A 19,856-nucleotide genomic window follows, 5' to 3' on the forward strand; every position below is an offset into this window, starting at 1 on the left:
GTATTTTCTCTCGCGTCGTCAAAGCGCAGCTGCGTTTATAGCCTTGTAGCTTATAAGTGGCGCTAAACAGCCACGATCGAGTCACAGTATACGTACGACCTAAAAGTGTTCTACACGAAGTTAGCTGTCAGGCTATGCAACAGCGCTGACATAGTTGCATGAAAAGATCTTTCTTTCTTTTTCTTCGAGCCACAGGTTTCCCGGGAGGCCACCTACAAACGTCACCGGCAGGGTTGGTTGAACGAGGTCATCGAGGACATTGAACAACTTATCAAGAGAATGAAGTGAGTGAACACCCACGCTTAAAAGAGACACCTATGAGCGACACTACATCTGTTTTGAACTGGAAAAGCATTATTTCAAAATCGTATGTATTCGTTCGTTTGGCGGGAAAACGATGTTTATCGCTGGTGAAAACGAAAGGCTGTACTTGGCTTTCCCGTATTTAGCGTCGAAACTGCAGTGCCGACACATCAGCCTGACGTCACGGTTTTCAGTGCACGTTCCCATAATGTGGCAGTATCGGCGCGGGAAAGAAGTATTTGAAACTGGCTGCGTCCATCTCTCGGTCCACCTAGAATTCAACGTAGTCCCTCTTTATTGATAAGCGATTAACAAGACATTAGGAGACGCTGGCAAAATGGCGTGACGTCATAGCGGGCATGCGCGGGACCTTGAGGACAGCGTCTCTACTCGGCCATATTTTTTGTACTTCTGAATTATCAAGCCTCCTCGCATGATAAGAATGGCTGGTTTGTAAATTAGAAGCTTATGTTAATTATTACTCTTTAGTATGCGTTTGACAAGACCGAGATATAAGACAAAGCATAGGGAGCTAGGTTAGTCAAAAGTTTATTTGGCCTCACTCGTACGCAATGTAAACGATTTCGGGGACACAAAAAAAAAAGCCTCGAAAATTGTCGTGATATAGGTCCATGTCCCCTAACAAAATATTTTAGAGGCAACAGGTTTCATAAAATTAACCAACCACGTAATCAAAGCAAACCGACGTTCCACTTACAGAAAAGCAAAAGCAGCGAAGGAAAGCGTGAGCATCGGTTACCTTGGAAACGCCGTTACTATGTGGTAAGTCATTCCGATGCCTCGGCGATTTTGCGCAAGAAGCGCCCGTATCAAACAGTGCTTCGCCACTGGTATTTATTCACTCGATAGCACGACAGAAAAACAAGTTGATCTCGTTGAGTCAGCCTCTCGATTTTCTATAAAACGGACGTCTCTCTATCTCGTAAACATGCGGGCGACATTTTTTTTAAATGACTCTATAAAGGACATGATGTATTTTTGCTTCTTCGTGTGCACGCATGCATGCTCGCTTGTTCTAAGTTTAATATGTGCTACGGGAAGTCTTATATAGAAGAACGGACTAGCGTACTAAAATGTGCGTTAAGAAGACAACAACGGCAGACGGTCTACAGTCGTGAAGTCGCAAGTCGCAAACACTATTAGCACTAGCATGTACAGGAAGACGCCGGTACAGAGGCCTCTGTCAGGTATTTCCATACCTTTAGCTTCTGTACCTTTCTTGAAGAAAAAATTCAAGAAAAATAAAGCATCTGACTCTGGCTCTGTAGAAAAGAGGAAGCGTACTCGACGGTACCCTTACTTAGATCATCGAACTATTCATCATTTGTAATTATTACTTTATTTAATTTACTTAAGCACATTGGCGAGTAAATTCTTCGGCTTTGAAAGCAGGGGTATAGAAAAATTCAGGGAAGCATACATAAGTGCAAACGACCACAAGTTAAGAAAGGAATACAGAGTCAAGTACATAAAAATGATAACATTTAGAGAGGTGACAAAGTATAAGCCTAATAGTGGGATAAATGTAACACTGACAAAGAACCTAAAATGAAAGGGATACTACGGCTTTTGTAGAATATTGTTAGATCTGAACATGCTTGACGGCCAAGTTCATTGCGTTCTTTCACTGTTCTGGGAAAAACAACTGCACTTGTAAAAGTTTATTAATACGAAAATTGGTGTCAATAAATGTTTAGCTGTGTGCCTTATTTCCTCGTGGTAGAAGGCTGCAAAAATATTCGGGAAAATGTAACGCTAGCAAATTGGCCAGTCGAGCTCAGAATAGACAGCAATTGAGTTCAAGGTGTTTAAACTTCATAAGCATCTAACATCCTCTTCCGTTACCTCAAAGCTCAAAAATTTTAGTTGGCAACTTGGTTATTGACGACACAGTTGTCTGGCCTGCACGTTGCGCTTCACTAAAATCAACTAAAATCATTCAACCTCTTGTCCCTGCAGGGAACGTCTAGCGAAGGAGCTGGAGAACACAGGCGAACTGCTTGCCGACTTGGGATCAGACCAGACGTCCTGCCACAACCCCTTCAACGGTGGATACTACCCCGTGCAGGTCTGTCATTGAGACGTGCGCGCACTGGAACAAACGCATTACAAAAAAAGTACCAGTTGCTATTGTTGAACATCGCGGAGTCCACCATATTGTCAAATTCCGTCGCGTCATTTCGCGCCTTCTTCAAGGAGGTCGTAGCCGGCCTGCGCAGCCCGTTAGAGCCGACAAAATGGCCAGTTACAGAGTTTCCCAAAATTTGGGGTGCAGGTCTACTTCATCGAGAAGCGCAGAGATTGTCATCGTTATCATCGGTCTATATTGTAAGTCCGCGCTGTATAAAGAAAGCTCCTCCCATAGGTTCCAATCCACATTGTCTTGTGTGAGCCGAGCGTATCTTGTTCCAATTTCTTTTTCTGATCGTATCACGCTATCTCACCCTTTAACGCCATCGAATATGTTTTCATTCCTCTGAGACCCTTTCTGTTACTGTGATATACCCCCGTGTTAATCTGTTCTATGCATTACTTTGCCTGCTTAACTCCACTTCGTCGCAATCTTACCTTTTGCATATAATATGTGAGCGTTTGACACCCATTTCACGCTGCTGCATGTTTAACGCATAGACATTTGAAACGTTCGGGAAAGGAAGATAGTTGATTCAGAACAGAATGTCCTGTTTGCTACCCTACAATGAGAGTGGGAGGAGGGAAAAAATGAAGTCCGGCAGAACCCATCTCACGTTGAATGTCGATGTTAACGCGATTAGCATTGAAGCAATGCTATAGCGACAAACCGTATATTGCCAGCACAGAAGCGCTTCATGTATAAAGAACGTATGCCAGCCGGGGTCCATCTGTCGCGCTACCCACTGAACATGCCGCGCCATCTAGTGGCGCCGCTCCGAAGTCCACGTGTGGCGAACGCTCGAATATACATTCAGACAAGCTTCAGACAAGACGACGCTGGTTCGATTGCACCTCCGGTTAACGTATTAAGTCGTTTTTATCATCTAAGAGCGGAACATACCCAATGGCGCGTAAACAAGTGACCCAAGTTGGTCCGACGGTTGGTTTCGAACCCTGTTCCCTCAGCACCCGTTAAAACATGGACTACCCAGAGACTAAAGTTGGCGGGAAAATGCCTGTAGAAAGATGGTCCCCTGAAAGTGGGTGAAGCTCCTACAGAGTGCTGATCGCATTAAAGGGAAGCTGAGACGGTTTTCAATTTCCATGAATTGCTGGGATTGGGAAGAACATACCTAATAATTTACGGTTCCGAAATGTTTTTCTTCGTTTTGTTAATCTAAGGGGCGGAAATCGCTTTCTAAATCACCCCCGCGGACACGTCCCCATCGCTTCCCGGAGCGCCGGGTGAGGTGGTTGCCAGAGGAGAGAAGCGGTGAGAGTGGCGTCATTCGCGGGGACCGAGCTGCCGGACCGGCGTGCTGGCATGTGCTGGCATGCCTCTTTCCGTCCTGCGCTTTACTGAACGACGCTACGAAAGATCTGCCGCCGCCGCCGCTCACGTTTGTTTTCTTTTGCGATTTTCGTAAACTGTTCTTTCCTTCTGTGCTGCGTGAGTGCCTACAGCCAAGGGCGCCCAACATGCCCTCGTTAGACGGAAACGCGCGCAGTAATAGACGGAAACGCGCGCAGTAATAAATTTTGGTGACCGTACTTCGTGCGTAGCTTCCACAGCGTTGCACCTGAGGTATGAAATGGAGCGCAGGCTTGCTTAGTGACGTTCGACGTACGGTTGCAGTTATCGTGTTTACCACAAGACGGTGCTAAAACTGCCTAATATCTTTATGTCAACACTAGCATGGAGCACGCATACCGATTCTTGATCGAGCCACAATCGCAAAGTCGTCGAACCATAGTATGAATATTGAACATATAATACCTCTGGCCATCTCTGGATGTGTATGATAAGCAACTTCCATGACTGTACCTCGCAGCACTGCATGTGCGCGCTTTGAAACGCGGCACTTATGTTCGCGATCGTGTATCAACACTAAAAAAAAACCACGGGACTTTAGACAAGCAGCGGCAAGGTGCTTGACATCGCGGAATTGCACCCGTGTTTACAATCTAATGAGAAGTTAGTGCTTCGGCATTCTTCCAGCAGGAAGTTCCCAGTGACACTTAAGCGCATTTTTTCTCCCGTCATTGGAACGTGCAACTACATGGGGAAAAAAAAAACATACGTACCAGCTAAGATTTCCAACGCGCGAGAAGGTGCACACATCGCTCTCGGCACACTCAACATCGTCGTTGCCGCCGTTGCCGCCATCGTTTTCCGTATCGGCTGTCGGTTCGAACATGTACGGCGAAAATACAAGCTGTCCGAGACAGCGAGAACGTTCCATAATGCTTACAACTCAGCTATGAAGCTAGAATAGAACAGCGTGCTACGCTCTGAAACGGCGGCGCCGACCGGCGACTGCCGCGAATGGCGTTACAGCGGCCCCGACCAATCACGGGCAACAGCAGCGTTCGCGCGATGCCCTGAGGCGCTGGTGCGCGTTTTCTTGAAAAAACAGCCGCTTGCCTTTGTTTCCGCCCTTTTTGAACCAGATATTCGTGTTCAGGGGACTCAAAACTGTAGAATGCCGCAGAGAACTCATTTTTTTTCGATAAGTGTTTCAGCTTCCCTTTAAAGGAAAGGCGGAAAATGAGGACACAATAACAGAAACATCCGGGCTAAAGACACGCCGCAGGGCCAAAATCATGTGCACATACTGTTTAGCTCACAGAACTCCGCATAGTGTTTTCACCTCATTTTGCTGCGACTCCTGCGGAAGGGCTGACGCCCTGACGTCATAGCCTCCATTATACGTCTCCGTGATGGATGTGCGCAGGACACTCAGCTCACTTTTGCACACATTGTCAGCATCAGCACGCAATGGGTGCGCAGACGAAAGGCCTGCTGCTCTAAGGCTTTCGCGTTGGCATGCAGGATTGCACACGACCCAGCTTCGAGTAAAGGCGGTGCGATCAGGCTGCTCAACACGCGAGCACGGACTCTGCCGGCACGAAACGTGCTGCCTTCGACACTGACGAGCTGCCGAACAATATTTAGGCTGCCAGTATTGTACAGGAAGAGCTATCCGAACGCACGGAAAGTCCCACCGCGAAGCACGGCAACGCGTCCGTCGAGCGGCAGGCGAGAGAAGAGGAAAAGAGAGCGAGACAGATCGGAGATCGAACGGGACGAGAATAGAAAGCCCCGAAGGAAACAATAACGAGATAAAAAAAAAAAACAGCTTTTGACGAGGGCATTCAGTAGACGAGACCAAGACGTATATATGGTCGTCGGTACAAAGACGAAGTGCACGGCCGAATGATTTATGCCACGCGAACGAGCGGAAGCTCGGCCCCTGTCTCTCCAAGCCGTGGAAGCTCGCGAGGAAAGCGCCACGATGTTTGGGTGACATGCGCCCACTAAGCCTCTGCCGTTCGTAAACGTTGGTGCGAGACACGCGACAGATTGCGTGCTGAACGCGATGCCTTCGCCCTCTGACGGTCGAAAGCGCACATAATGCGGTCGCGTCCCGGCTGTGCTTTTTCTTACCTCCGTATCGGCGCATCGATATATCGCGGCCCACGGGAAATGTTTTATGTTTTCAAGGAGGCACACAACGGAGCCCTGACGTACGTGCGAGGGCTACGGGGGGTCAATACCTCGCACCTCCGCCAAAAATGTGGCACAGTGAGTTAGCAAACATGTATAAAGCCTCTAACGTCGTTGTCTTCCGCTCCAAGCTCGTGTTCTCCTTCTTCAAAGTTGCGTATGTGTTGGAACGATATTTTGAAGCCAAGTTTTCGTCGTGATTTGCTCAAATGTGCCGTTGTCATTCGCGGCGCTCCAAAATCATTTCCTCCCTTGACCACTGTTAATGACTCTTGCCATCGCCTGTTGAAGGAAAAAAAAAACACCACAGCAATCGGGACGCTCAGGAGTCACAAATCAAAGCTTACGAAATCTCATGTCAGACTACGTCAAACTTCAACTAACAGTTTCGTGAACTAGAAAAATTGACCGCATAAGAGTTCGAACAATCCGTTCACTTTCTTCTTGGAAAAGTTGCGAATTTGGAAGATACGGGCAAGCGTTTCAACTTGGTTCTTTTTTGGCATATCAGAACAATCTAAGCAAACAAAACAGGATATTTTGGAGAAAGTACTAAAGGAAATTTTCGCTATGACTTTCAATAATAATGTAGTTCCATTGCCAGAGCACACTGACTAGGTAAGCGTGGTAAAACTAGGTGCATCTGTCATTACATACTTACATGGCTAGAACAGAACGCCATTAAAGAACGCTTGCAAAACTAAAATGAATTTATCCGCCAATCCAGAATGATTGCCAATCCACCACACGTAATGAGTGAAACCTTCCTTTTAATTATGAAGATGATGATGATAATGATGACGATGACGATGATTGGGTTTAACGTACTCATCGACGCTATAGCGTGGCTCGGGATCGATTTCAGCAAACTGGGTTTCGTTAACGTACACATAAGGTGCGGTACGCGAGTACATTGGCATTCCGATCCCATCGGTGCAGCCACCACGGTCGGGAAGCGAACCCGCGACCTCGTGCGCCGCAACATAATGCTAGATACACGGAGCTATCGTGGTAGGTAACGCACTGTGACAACTTAGCTCAAACAGACCGTGTTCCCATAAGGCTATACTCCCTGACGTGCGTATCTTAGCACGTGAGATCATGCAAACGTGCGAAAAACTTTTGTTGCAAGTTACTCTTTGTGCAGGACGTGCCTTTCTTTTTTTTTTTTTTTTTTTTTTTGCTGAGAGAATACACATTTTCAACTATGAGCGAAGATTCGCTTCGTTGTAAGGAACTCTGTGTCGGATCTACAATCTTCGGTTTCATCATAACCGTAGACAACACATTCATATACGGCGCAACCAGTCAGATTTTAATTTACTTTGTCGTATCATATAACTCATTGTATACATGCTCACCGTATTGAAGTTCAGACTTTCTCTTTCTTCTTGCAGCTTACTTATGAGAAGGCAAACGCCAAGATGAAAGAAGACCCAAAGACCTTCAAGATGCTCGTGCAGGAAAGGTACACGTGCGTCCTACTCGCAAAGTATGAAAGTTGTGGAGCGAAACCACGACGCCGGAAGAACCAAATTGAGACTAGTGCGAATGTGCCTCTATAGACCTCAAGTAGGAATTGTGCATAACTTATAAGGCAGACCATGTTTGGGGAGTTATCTTCTGTTAAGAAAGAACGAAATTTAGCTGAAAGAGAAAGGTCCGATAGGTCAAGTTCTTCCCTGCTACTCGATATAGGGGAAGGAGACGGTTTAGAGACGCGAGGGTATAGGAGGAGGAGGAGGAGGGTTCCGGCGGTGAACATGAATATGATGATACAGCGTTTAATACGCTGTTGTGTCTGGGTTATAGTTGGCGCATGTTGAATGGTAGACCCTGCGTTACTTCAATATAGGACGATATAAGATGGCAACAACGCAATGAAGGGACCCAGTGAAAGACCACATTGGTCTTAGATAAGTCGGTTGATCCAGCAATCGACCCTGCTTACAGGGCTGGTCGGGTAACCAGAGAGTTTGCTAGAGTTGTGCGTGGATCTGTGCATTGATGGAAACAACCGAAAAAGAAACAGAAACAGAGTTTGGAACGTTAAGCGTAGAAAACGCCGGTACAGAGAGAACGAAGATGGTAACACGTTCCGCTTTTCTTGCGCCCGTGTTTTCTACTTTAAACATTTCAAAGCATGTCTCGCATCGTTCTGAAATATATTTTGTTGCGATGTCATTTATATGGGCACTCCAGGCGCATTTCTGCCGTCGGCGTCGCCGTCGCCGTGAAGTTCCGCGTGAATGGAGGCATGTGAGAGTGAGCCGGCGAACGCGGTTTGATCTCGCGTGTGCGAGCGAGGAACGCGGCCCGGATGCGCGCCCTCAACTGTGGCGCGCGAGGCAGGAAGGTGAGGTGAGGCAGGAGGAGCATTGTTCTCTGGCGACTGCTAGGGTGCTTCGATGTCCTCTTCGCTCGCCGCTCCGTACAAAGTGGGGACAACCGCGGCGTCTACTGCGGCGTTGGCCAAACGATTCGCGGACGCCGTAGAAGACGCCTTTGGCGGACGCCGTAAGGACGCGTTGCCGGCGCTCGTGTGTCTTGAAAGCGATCTGCGACGTGGCCAAAGCGCGCGCCCGCTCGGGCCTCATCTTCGAAACGATCTGCGATGTTTGCACAGTGCGCGTAGTGCCGGTAGCTTCGTATGCGCTGTGCTTTCGACGTTTCGTTCGCGTTGAAGCGAGAGATGCATGAAGGTCAATCCCCTTGCTGCTGCCGCGATTCCTCACTCCAGAATTTCGACAGCGAGTTTCTGCGCTCATTGAGCGAGATGTGTTCATGTTTACCTGCGCGCGCGTGATACCCATGCTGGTTAACTTAGTTAAAACACGCTGGCGGGCTGGTTGATTTGAATCCATCATAGAATGTGTAAGCGCGACTCAACAAGGACGTAGAAAGAAGCACACACACAAAGACAGCGCTGTCTCTGTGTGTCTCTTTCTACGTCCTCGTTGAGTGACGCTTACATACTTTATCATGGTTAATTTGGTTAGTAAGCGAATCAAGTTTATGCGGCCGATAAAGCTATTATCCTTACTTCCTACAGCTATCTACTAATTTGCTATCGCAATCGGTGCTTCGCCTTTCGGGCGGAACTGCGAATTTTTATTGAGATAGCAATTATGTGGACACTCTAGGTGCATTTCTGCCATTGCCTTGATGTCCCGTATAAATTCCAAGGGTGATAACATCGTCACCATATGCTGTATGGGCGAGTGAAAGCGTGCGAAGGTGAGCTGACGATGACGGCTCTATCTCGCGCGCGCAAGGAAGGAAAGCGGGGAGGAAGCGCGCCGTTTTCCGTCGATCGCAGGGCACCGAAGGGAGAAAGGGGGGGGGGGGTGTTCTACTCCGGTGGCTGCTGCGTATGGCGCGACCGCGCAGACCGCATCTTGAAAACGATCTGCGATGGGGACAGTACACAGAGTGCTCATAGCTTCGTGTGCGCTGCGTTTTCGTCGCTTAGTTGGCGTTGAAGTGAGAGGCAGCACGAAGGTCAATTCGCTCGCTGCTGCTTCCGCGCTTCCTCACTCCAGCGTTTTGACAGCGAGTTTCCGCGGTCACCGAGTGAACTGTGTTCATGTTTACTTGTGCGCGCGTGACGCCATGCTTGTTAACTTATTTAGTAAGCGTATGTGTACAAGTGTATACGACCAATAAAACCACTGCCCTTACTTCGTACAGGTGTCTACTAATTTGCTATCCCAATCGATGGTTCGCCTTTCGGGTGAAACTGCGACTTTTTTTTTTATTACGATAGCAACTATATGGACACTCCAGGCGAATTTCCGCCGTCGTTGAGGGCGTCGCCGCGATGTTCCGTATAAAGTTTAAGTGCGATATGATCGCCGCGTGTTGTGTACTGTAGGCGAGAGGGAAAGCATGCGTGGTTGAGCAGAGAAAGATGGCGGCTTGGTGCGGCTAAAGCCCCTTCAGGTGCGGTGTCTTCTCTCGCCCGCAAGGGAGGATGGCTGCGATGGGGCGTGCCGAATTTTCTCGCGCGTACTAGGACACGGAGCAAGAAACATTTAGGAGTGGAAACTCCGCTGTTTGCGGCGACCAGAAAAAGTCACAAGCCCGCGGAGCCGTTATCGTGCTGGCGGTGCCTGGCGGCCTGGAAAGAAATTACCGCCGTTGAGAGCGCGCCGGAGCGGCCTGCCCGGGCGCTTCATTTTTTTTTTTCGCTGCGGCTTCTTTGACGCGCCGCATGGCGCCGCCACTGTATATGGCCCCGTCGGCGCATACAACAATTGTGACCTTATCTGGTCGCCCGCGCTCGCTCGCGCTGACGGGAGTTTCCCCTCCTAAATGTCTTACTCCGTGTTCTAGGAGGAGGGAGGGTGGCGCGCATCTAAGCTTGTACTCCGGCTGGGCACGGCGAGGCTAAGCGCGACCGCGCGCGTTCCACTTTGGAGGTAACCTGCGGTGGATTCGAAAGCTGGCGGCCTGACAAAGCTGATGGCTTCTTGTGCGCAGTGTTCTCGGACGCATATACTAAGCGAGAGACAGCACGAAAAGGTAATTCGCTCGCTGATGTGGCGACTCTTCACCACGACAGCGTTCTGACAGCGAGTGTCCGCGGTCATCGAGTGAGATGTGTTATGTTTGCCCGTCGCGCGCGTGCGTGAGACGTCGCACTTGTTACTTTAGTAAGCAAATGTTTACATCAGTTTGTACGGCTGGTAAAGCTACTAACCTTACCGCGTATAGCTGTCTAACAATTTGCTATCGCAATCAATGCTTCGCCTTTAAAGCAAAACGGCGACTTTTGTTATCGCTCAACTCTCGTAGTCCACGCACGATCTTCCTGCTTAGTGATAACTGTTACGCTTAATTATTCACCTTATTCACTATATTATTTTTGTTCGATAATGATACGTACTCACAAGAAAAGCTGCAGAAGCTGCCCTCATATTGCGCCGCACTTTCTCTGCACAGCCTTCGGCGGCAAGTGGCAGCCATCAACAAGATGACGAAGAAAGGCATGGCCTTTTGGGATTACGGCAACGCCTTCCTCCTCGAAGCCTCTAGGGCAGGTGAGAAAAATTTCTCGATCCAAACTCGTATTTTACTACTCGGGCCCTCGAGGCGCGCTCGCGCCGTCGCCATGCTCTTTCGGCCGCGCGACCCGGGCGCGCCGAGCGTTGGAGGTCACGTGATCTGTTGAGGGTGCGAGGGCGCGCACCCGATCGCGACAGCAAGGCTGGCGTCAGGGCGGTCGCACGCCAAGTTTCATCCTAGACGACAGCGCTCGTTTCTCCCCTGGCGGAACGATTTCACCTCCAACGGGTGTACGTTTCCGCCGCCGCTTCCCTTCACGATCGCGCCCGCGTTCAGCTCGCACTGCTCGCGAAACGTCTCTTGTTTGCGACGGCGCTTCTTCGGATGACCGGAAATTATTATTGTGTTGTTAACTGTCACGACAGCAATGTAAACATAATATGGTTGATGCCACCAGTGAAATTCTGCCGATTCGCAAGAAAATAGTACGAAAAAAGCAGACGACATACATGGATTGCTGCGGTGCGCCGAACGAAGTTGACAACGGGTAAACGAAGCGAACTCGTTCATTGATCGCTCGTGAGTGTATGACGGTTTTTACAGATAATCCACACGAATTTCATGATTAATGGGTACAAAATCCCTTCATTCAAATAAAAACTTTGAGTTGTTCGACCAGTGCTTCTCCCGTCTTCTTTCTCGTGTTTCGTTTGTGTGTGCGCTGCCCAAGAATGGAAACCACTTCTGTTGCATGCACTAGCAGTGGCCGGAGTTCACGCGTGCCGAGAAATTGAATGTCTGCACGCTGCACTGAACATGACCGGAGTTCACACCTGCATCACTACTGCACCGATCGGTCGAGTTATACTGGACGATACACGTCCGCGTCTTGGTCGCGTCGACGTTGGTGAAGCAGGAATGATTACTAATACTTGCAACTTCCGTATCTTGAGCACTGTTGAAAAATGGCCAAGCTATTTGCATTTCTGCCTCTATTCTATATTGTAGGAGACGTAATAGTTAAACTTGTGTGCGTATGTCGTCTTTGTGCTATGCGGCGATATATTTTACTTCCGCACAGTGTCGATGTAAGTCCGTTGTCGCCAATAGAGACAACACTGATTTGTAGCAAACATTTTGTGGTAAACTGCAAAAATGACTAGCTAACACGCATCGTATGTGCCGACGATTTTTCCGGAGGCACATCCGACGTCGTTTCTAATTAAATGCTCAGTGTCACTTACATGGCTAAGCATACGCTGCCCTTTCGCAGCATTGCAGCCATGAAAATAACCGTCAATTGCGCCGATCTTCTTAAAGGCAAATAGAAGCGTGTACATCGTACTTCGAATAAAACATCGACGCACACACACGTAGGCACACAGCGCGCGCGGTACGAAACGTGCCCAAACACGCGCACTGCAAGAGGCAATCAAGGCAGTGTCAACGAGAGATGGGAGAGATGTACACCCGCTAGTTGAATTTTGCCCCGAGTGCGGCGCTCTCACGCCGGCGTGACAGCGCCGCTCGGCGGCGCCGTTCTTCTCTTAGCTGGCGTCTTGATGCGCTCTCTCGAGCGCCCAGTGTTGGGAGCCACGTGATCTGGCTTGCGTAGGTACGGCACCGTTGAAACGGCGAAGGGAGCGGCAGCACGGAACGTTCGCGCTCGAAAGAGCACGCGCGCTCCCCTCTACCGGCGCTCCTCGTCACGCCAGTATTGTGACCGCGAGTGCTTGCGTTCTTCAAGTGAACTCTTCATGTGTGTCTTCGGGCGCGTGACACCATGCATGTTCAGCTAGTAAGAGTGTGTTTATCGCAGTTTATAATGTACATAAAATTTCGTGTAACGTTCTAACACCTTGATGTCGCTGTCGATGATTCGCCTTTCGGGCGAAACTGAGAGTCTTTTTCGCCCTAACGATGACAGTCTTGCGAGTGAAGTTATCCTCCCAAACGAGTTTCAAAGGCTGCTTGGGATATAACAGCACACGAACTAAGGAGCCTTTATTGAGCATGACGTTTGTCCCTTCGACGTTCTCCACTAACCAAAACCAAAACTCTAGCTTCAGACAAACTGCTACGGATCTCTCGCGCATGCATCCTTTGAAAATTACTTAAATCATCTCGAATCTACGTATTTGCAGGCGCTGACGTCGGCCACGACGGCATCAAGTTCCGTTACCCGTCCTATGTCCAGGACATCATGGGGTGATGATCTTTACATGTTGTAGGGTGGTGCCTGCCCCGAGTTAGCCAAGTTAAACGCAGTATAGTAACTGACGTAAGGCTGTTCTTCTTTCGTTGTTGCAGGGACATCTTCTCCCTGGGCTTCGGACCATTCAGGTATGTTCCTGCGGCGTTGTAAAACAATCAGAATGACCACGTCACACTCTGAAGGGCAAACATGATACAGGAGATGAAGATGAAGCAGAATTTTTGTGCAGAACGGCCAGCTTTTCGAGTTACACAACTTGTTTCCTGTCATCATGACGCGTAAAGCGCCACCAGATGAAGTCGTTGCTAACGAACTCTAAAGGGTTATTTGGAGCAACGTCCTTCACGGTTGATGAGGCGTAGTTATTTGAGCTGACGGAACGTCACACATTTCGTCGTTATACCGGAAGATGTTAACCCTTTCTGGTCCGAATTTCATTTTTGGCGAGACAAATGTCTGTACCTGAACAGATAGAATAATAAACAAAGTCGCAGTGTAGTTTTCTGTAATACATCGAAGCGTTATATCCCGAAATATGCATATATGGGCAGCCTTTTGACATTCAAAATTCTCAAATTCGCAGAAATTATGGTCACAATTTATTTTAAGGCTGTTTGCGTGCCCCCTAAGTCATGTAGCCGGCCTTTAAGATGGTATATTTTGGAGCCGCGGCACTGATGCCCAATCGCAGTGCACGCCAAAAAGTGGGAACGTTTTCGAAATTTCAGAAAAAGCCAGTGGTCTGCGGCACCAGTTCTACATATGTTATGTAATCACAGTTGCTGGAACAGTAATTTATCACGTTACTTTTCAGTACAACATTTCTCTCGCTCAGAAGTATACAAAGCAAAATAATTTACCCTCTTAAAAGTGAATAAGGGTGTGAATCGATCTGCAGCTCCCACTTTTACAGTGTAAATCGGTCTATAACTCGCACCCTTACAACCTTGGGTGTAAGGGTGTGACTTGTAGACCAATTTGCACCCTTGTTCACTTTAAGGGGGTGTATTATTTTACAGTGTACAGTGTTCACCGATTGAAACGCGATACTTTAAGCGCATGGCTGCCGGCTTCTTCTTTTTTTTTTTTTCGCCGCCGGTGTGCTCTGAGGACTCGATCTCACGCACTTTGTGGCGCAGTGTGATTATCGCGTCTCAATCGCCGAGGACTGCACCTCGCGAGGCATTGTGATTATCACAGGAGTCATTGAACCAGAAAGGGTTAATCAGTATCTACGAGCAAACCTTGGATATCATGCCTGATCAAAGAAACGAGTGCACCCTCTCACCTGCGCATCAAAGGGGGGAGGGAAGGTAAAGGAGAGAAAAAAACCTGCTCCAGATCGAGCAGCAGAGTTTGCTGTCAGGAAAGCAAGAATGTGCTACAGAGCGCCTTGCGCGTGTTCGTCATTTCTTTCGTCTCATTTGCGTTCTATTTAAATGTAACTGTCTGGCTTATGCTGCGCCTCAATGAAGTGTTCATGTTTGAAGGGTAGCGTTTTAACCGACACCAAACGAAAGGAGGATACAATGCTACGGACAAAGCGCTGACTTTCAACCGAAAGATATTATTAGGCAAACGTTTATGCATGTCACATACCAACCACTATACGATACCAGTCACTATATAATAGGAAGCAAAAGAATGTACAAAGAAGAAAAAGGAGAAGATGATTGGTATAGCATGCACTGCGGTATAGCCGCTGAGCGAAAGCAAGTAACAATCGTACTGTTACGTTGTCATCAAATCATCAAAGATATAACAGCCACCGAGAACAGCTAGCGAGAAATTCCGGAAGCTGTTATGTAAGAAAAAAAATCGGTTTATATGTGAGCTGGCGGTGGACAAACGTTTTGGACTGCGAACTAGCTCTTTTAGATCTTTCGTGGCAACAAAAAATGTACGGGCTTTTCTTTTTCTTTTCGCTTCGAGGCTATCGCAGTGCACACTATACTAATGAATTTTTTTCCCTTCTTTTTGCCTGTTTGCTTCCCGTCATAGTGACTCGTTCTTATGTAACATACATAAACGCTTACCTAATAAAATCTCTAAGCTGAAAGTCGGTGGTTAACTTGTTCTTCGTATTGTGTCTTACTTTCGTTCCGTGTCAGTCATGGCACTGCACTTAGTACATGAACCAGTACCAAATGAACCAGTTTATTATTCTGCAATACAATGACTGTCACTATAATTTGCAGAAATGAAGCTCTCACGTTTCTGCAACTGGAGATTGCTTGCTCCAACCCCCCCCCCCCCCCCTCTCAGTTTCCATATTTCTCCTATAGCTTACTGTGAAGTGGTCGCACGTTATCTATCAATATCATACTGTGTAGGACACGATCACACCGTGGACACGATACATGTATATGCATGAAGTGGCGACAAAACAGAGAGAAAACATTACGGTAGGACTCATCTCACGACGACTGTCAATGGTAATGCGAGCCAGACATCGCATACATCCAGTAGACACCATGATAGTGGGTGCACGGTGTCCATGTTTGTGGATATCGCAATCCCTGACATCATAAACATTCATCATGTCCGCAATACATCAATATTTATAATCACGCGTCACAAAAAAAAAAAGATCGGTCACAAGATACAGGAGTGCACACTTTGGGCTAGTTGCTTCGTTGTTTCAATTATAGTCATAGCGCCGGATTGACACGAACAAGAAAGACGACAGGACGTTGATAGTTAGCTAACGCTCTGTCGTCTTTCTTGGCCGTGTCAGTCCAGCGCTATGACTTCAATTGATTCAGTCACAAGATGCTATAATCTATTACCCCAAACACGCCGCCACACTGACAAGGTAAACACCGGAACTGCTCTCATAAGGCAGGACGACATTAAACGACCCGTGCTTTCGGTGTACTCGTGTCGACCATTTCAGACGCAGAAGGCACGTTTAGAAAGCGTCACGATAGCATAAAGAAACTGTTACAGGTGGGTTTGCACCTCGGGGTCTAAGGAAGATTTGGCGCTGACGGACAAACTGGCTGCTTCCGTGCTCAAGACCCTGCTAAACACAAACGGTACGTGAACAGTTTGAGCTAATTTTTTAAGCAGATTGTGGTCGGTTGATAAGTGCCATCGGAGAGAGCGTATAAAAAAAAAAGAACGAGAAAAATATACGCTGCCGTTACCTCCAGCTGGAAATAATCATAAACGCTCAGCTCCTGGACATGGCACCTGCGAGATTAAGCGGCCCTTGCGCCGGCCCTCGTGGAACGCTGATAAACCTCAGAGACAATGTGCTGGGACAAAGGAGATTTTCGATGGTTAACATTAGGAGTGTCCAAGTGGGGAGAAAAAAAGTGTACGTGTGTGAAATGGAGGAAGCCGGTCACGTGGTAGAGGTAGAGAAGGGATGGAGAGAGCTTATATATAATAGCGTGTGCGTGCGTGCGTGCGCGCGCGCGTGTGTGTGTGTGTGTGTGTGTGTGTGTGTGTGTGTGTGTGTGTGTGTGTGTGTGTGTGTGTGTGTGTGTGTGTGTGTGTGTGTGTGTGTGTGTGTGTGTGTGTGTGTGTGTGTGTGCGTGTGCGTGCGCGTGCGCGTGTGTGTGTGTGTGTGTGTGCGTGCGTGTGCGTGCGTGTGCGCGCATATGAAGTACAACTGACGATGTGACGGCGGTCTGCTGCGGCCAACCATCAGTTGCACTTCGGTGCTCGAAGAAGCAGGACGCGTGTCGAGTGAGCTCCTGAACAACACTTTGCAGTATGGTGAACTGGTGTTTAAAATCACCAATCCGCGCGACCCCGAAGAGGTGCGACGTAGCGCTAACGCATTTCTCTCGCATCTACCGCTAAACCATCACTGCACCTTTTTGCAACGTGAAACCCGAAAATCTTGACATGATGCTTCGTTGTACGTCACGTATACTGCTTCAACAACATTTCTCGAAGTGAAAATGTTGCGAATTTCGCAAAACATGGATTTAGTGGGCTGTTTCGCTTAGAAAATAATGGTAATAATTTACCCTTAGATGCAGAGTGGAAGTTCGCGTATTCAGCCTACAATTTACATGCCTAAATGACAGTATTCGGCGCCTATGTAGACATGCCTGAAATGACAGCTTTAGTGCCCGTTACATAGGCACCTAAGACAGCATTTTTTTTATTTTGGTGCCTATATAAACACCCGGTATTTACTCAATAATCAGTTTAGACAAAGTTAAATTTCGTTATATGCAACTGGCCTTTAAATGGCTACTGAACAGACGACGTGCGTCGGGTCTGGCGGTTACGCTTATGGCTCATATCCAAACACGTTGCCTCCGATATTTTTTCCACTAGCCGCGCGAGCGTGCTGCAGGAACCACGAGAGGGAGAGCGCGTACGCAGCCGCAATGCAAACAAAGCGCCGACGGAGAGCCGTGTGTTCGGTGAACTAGAACAAGTTCTAGTTCACCAGAACTAGAACACATTCTAGTTCACAGTAGCTGTGTTTAAGTGCCGGGGCGAACTTTTTTTTTTTTTTCGATGAGGAAGCGCTTCTTACGATGATGAGCCATCGGCATTTCCTTTGAAACGGGGCGGTTACGAATAGTCACCTACGTCGGCTTGAGCGGCAACCAAGTATGCGGCATATATGTTTAAGCATATATAAGCATATATACTTAACAATCTAGCATTTTGCTTACATCTCCTTACTAATTTCTTTTCTATCTTTTTTTAAACGTTTATGTTTACCTTGTACAGTTCGACCTTGTGAACAGCCTTGTGAGACTATAACGGATCCGCCTTTCAATAACCATGAGTAACTAATGTTTGAACAGTATAACTTCAAATGTATGAATAACTTTGTGACATAATATTAAAGGATGTTATTCAAGCCCGAAGCTTCTTAAACTTATACATCTACATCATAACTGCCATTAATAATCAATAGATATTGAGGGGAAAAGTGGCATAGTAGCCAGAGCAAATGTGCAGGTATTCCAAGATACCTTATGCAAGCAACGGTCGAATCATTTGGTTCCATTAGCCGCTTTCGTTGTAGGTGCCATCAGAGAAAATGAGTATGCGAGTTTCCAGTAATGGCCCCGCACCTGAGAAGTAGAAATATGCGAATATAGCTGGGCTGAAGGACTGGGTGCGGCAAGGTGCGCTGCAGTGACCATAGGACGGTAAGAACTCGAATTAGCCTAGACCTGAGGAGGGAACGGAAGAAACTGGTACATAAGAAGCCGATCAATGAGTTAGCGGTAAGAGTAAAAATAGAGGAATTCCGTCAAGCTACAGAACAGGTATTCGCCTTTAACTCAGGAAGAGTACCTAAGTGTTGAAGCAATGAACGACAATCTTATGGGCATCATTAAGGAGTGTGCAATAGAAGTCGGTGGGAACTCCGTTAGACAGGATACCAGTAAGCTATCGCAGGACACGAAAGATCTGATCAAGAAACGCCAATGCATGAAAGCCTCTAACCCTACAGCTGGAATAGAACTGACAGAACTTTCGAAGTTAATCAACAAGCGTAAGACAGCTGACATAAGGAAGTATAATATGGATAGAATTGAACATGCTCTCAGGAACGGAGGAAGCCTAAAAGCAGTGAAGAAGAAACTAGGAATAGGCAAGAATCAGATGTATGCGTTAAGAGACAAAGCCGGCAATATCATTACTGATATGGATGAGATAGTTCAAGTGGCTGAGGAGTCCTATAGAGATGTATACAGTACCAGTGGCACCCACGACGATAATAGAATAGAGAATAGTCCAGAGGAATTTGAAATCCCACAAGTAACGCCGGAAGAAGTAAAGAAAGCCTTGGGAGTTACATGCAAAGGGGGAAGACAGCTGTGGAGGATCAGGTAACAGCCGATTTGTTGAAGGATGGAGGGCAGATTGTTCTAGAAAAACTGGCCACCCTCTATACGCAATGCTTCATGACCTCGAGCGTACGGAAATCTTGGAAGAACGCTAACGTAATCCTAATCCATAAGAAAGGGGACGCCAAGGACTTAACAATTATAGGCCGATCAGCTTACTGTTCGTTTCCTACAAAGTATTTATAAAGGTAATCGCAAATAGAATCAGGAACTCCTTAGACTTCTGTCAACCAAAGCACCAGGCTGGATTCCGTAAAGGCTACTCAACAATAGACCATATTCACACTATCAATCAGGTGATACAGAAATGTGCGGAATATAACAACCCTTATATATAGCTTTCATTGATTACAAGAAAGCGTTTGATTCAGTCGAAACCGCAGCAGTCATGGAGACATTACGGAATCAGGGTGTAGACGAGCCGTATGTAAAAATACTGAAATATATCTATAGCGGCTCCACAGCCACCGTAGTCCTCCATAAGGAAAGCAACAAAATCCCAATAAAGAAAGGCGTCAGGCAGGGAGATACGATCTCTCCAATGCTATTCACAGCGTGTTTACAGGAGGTATTCAGAGGCCTTGATTGGGAAGAATTGGAGATAAAAGTTAATGGAGAATACCTTAGTAACTTGCGATTCGCTGATGATGTTGCCTTGCTTAGTAACTGAGGAGACCAATTGCAATGCATGCTCACTGACCTGGAGAGGCAAAGCAGAAGGGTGGGTCTAAAAATTAATCGGCAGTAAACTAAAGTAATGTTTAACAGTCTCGGGAAGAGAACCGCAGTTTACGATAGGTAGCGAGGCACTGGAAGTGGTAAGGGAATACAT

The 19,856-nt window shown here is 47.4% G+C and overlaps 1 protein-coding gene across 1 annotated transcript in view; it reads left to right on the plus strand.

The window, feature by feature from the left end:
* The window catches only part of LOC142585373 (urocanate hydratase-like), a 46,594-nt gene that overhangs the window by 12,945 nt on the left and 13,793 nt on the right, over positions 1–19,856 (plus strand). The window contains exons 8-15 of the mRNA XM_075696093.1: positions 196–284; positions 1,024–1,086; positions 2,284–2,392; positions 7,363–7,433; positions 10,910–11,007; positions 13,117–13,180; positions 13,283–13,315; positions 16,137–16,225. Of these exons, the coding sequence (XP_075552208.1) occupies positions 196–284; positions 1,024–1,086; positions 2,284–2,392; positions 7,363–7,433; positions 10,910–11,007; positions 13,117–13,180; positions 13,283–13,315; positions 16,137–16,225 (616 nt within the window). The remainder of the gene's footprint in view (positions 1–195; positions 285–1,023; positions 1,087–2,283; positions 2,393–7,362; positions 7,434–10,909; positions 11,008–13,116; positions 13,181–13,282; positions 13,316–16,136; positions 16,226–19,856) is intronic.

The sequence above is a fragment of the Dermacentor variabilis genome, chromosome 6, assembly GCF_050947875.1.
Source record: "Dermacentor variabilis isolate Ectoservices chromosome 6, ASM5094787v1, whole genome shotgun sequence".
Classification (NCBI taxonomy): Eukaryota; Metazoa; Arthropoda; class Arachnida; order Ixodida; family Ixodidae; genus Dermacentor; species Dermacentor variabilis.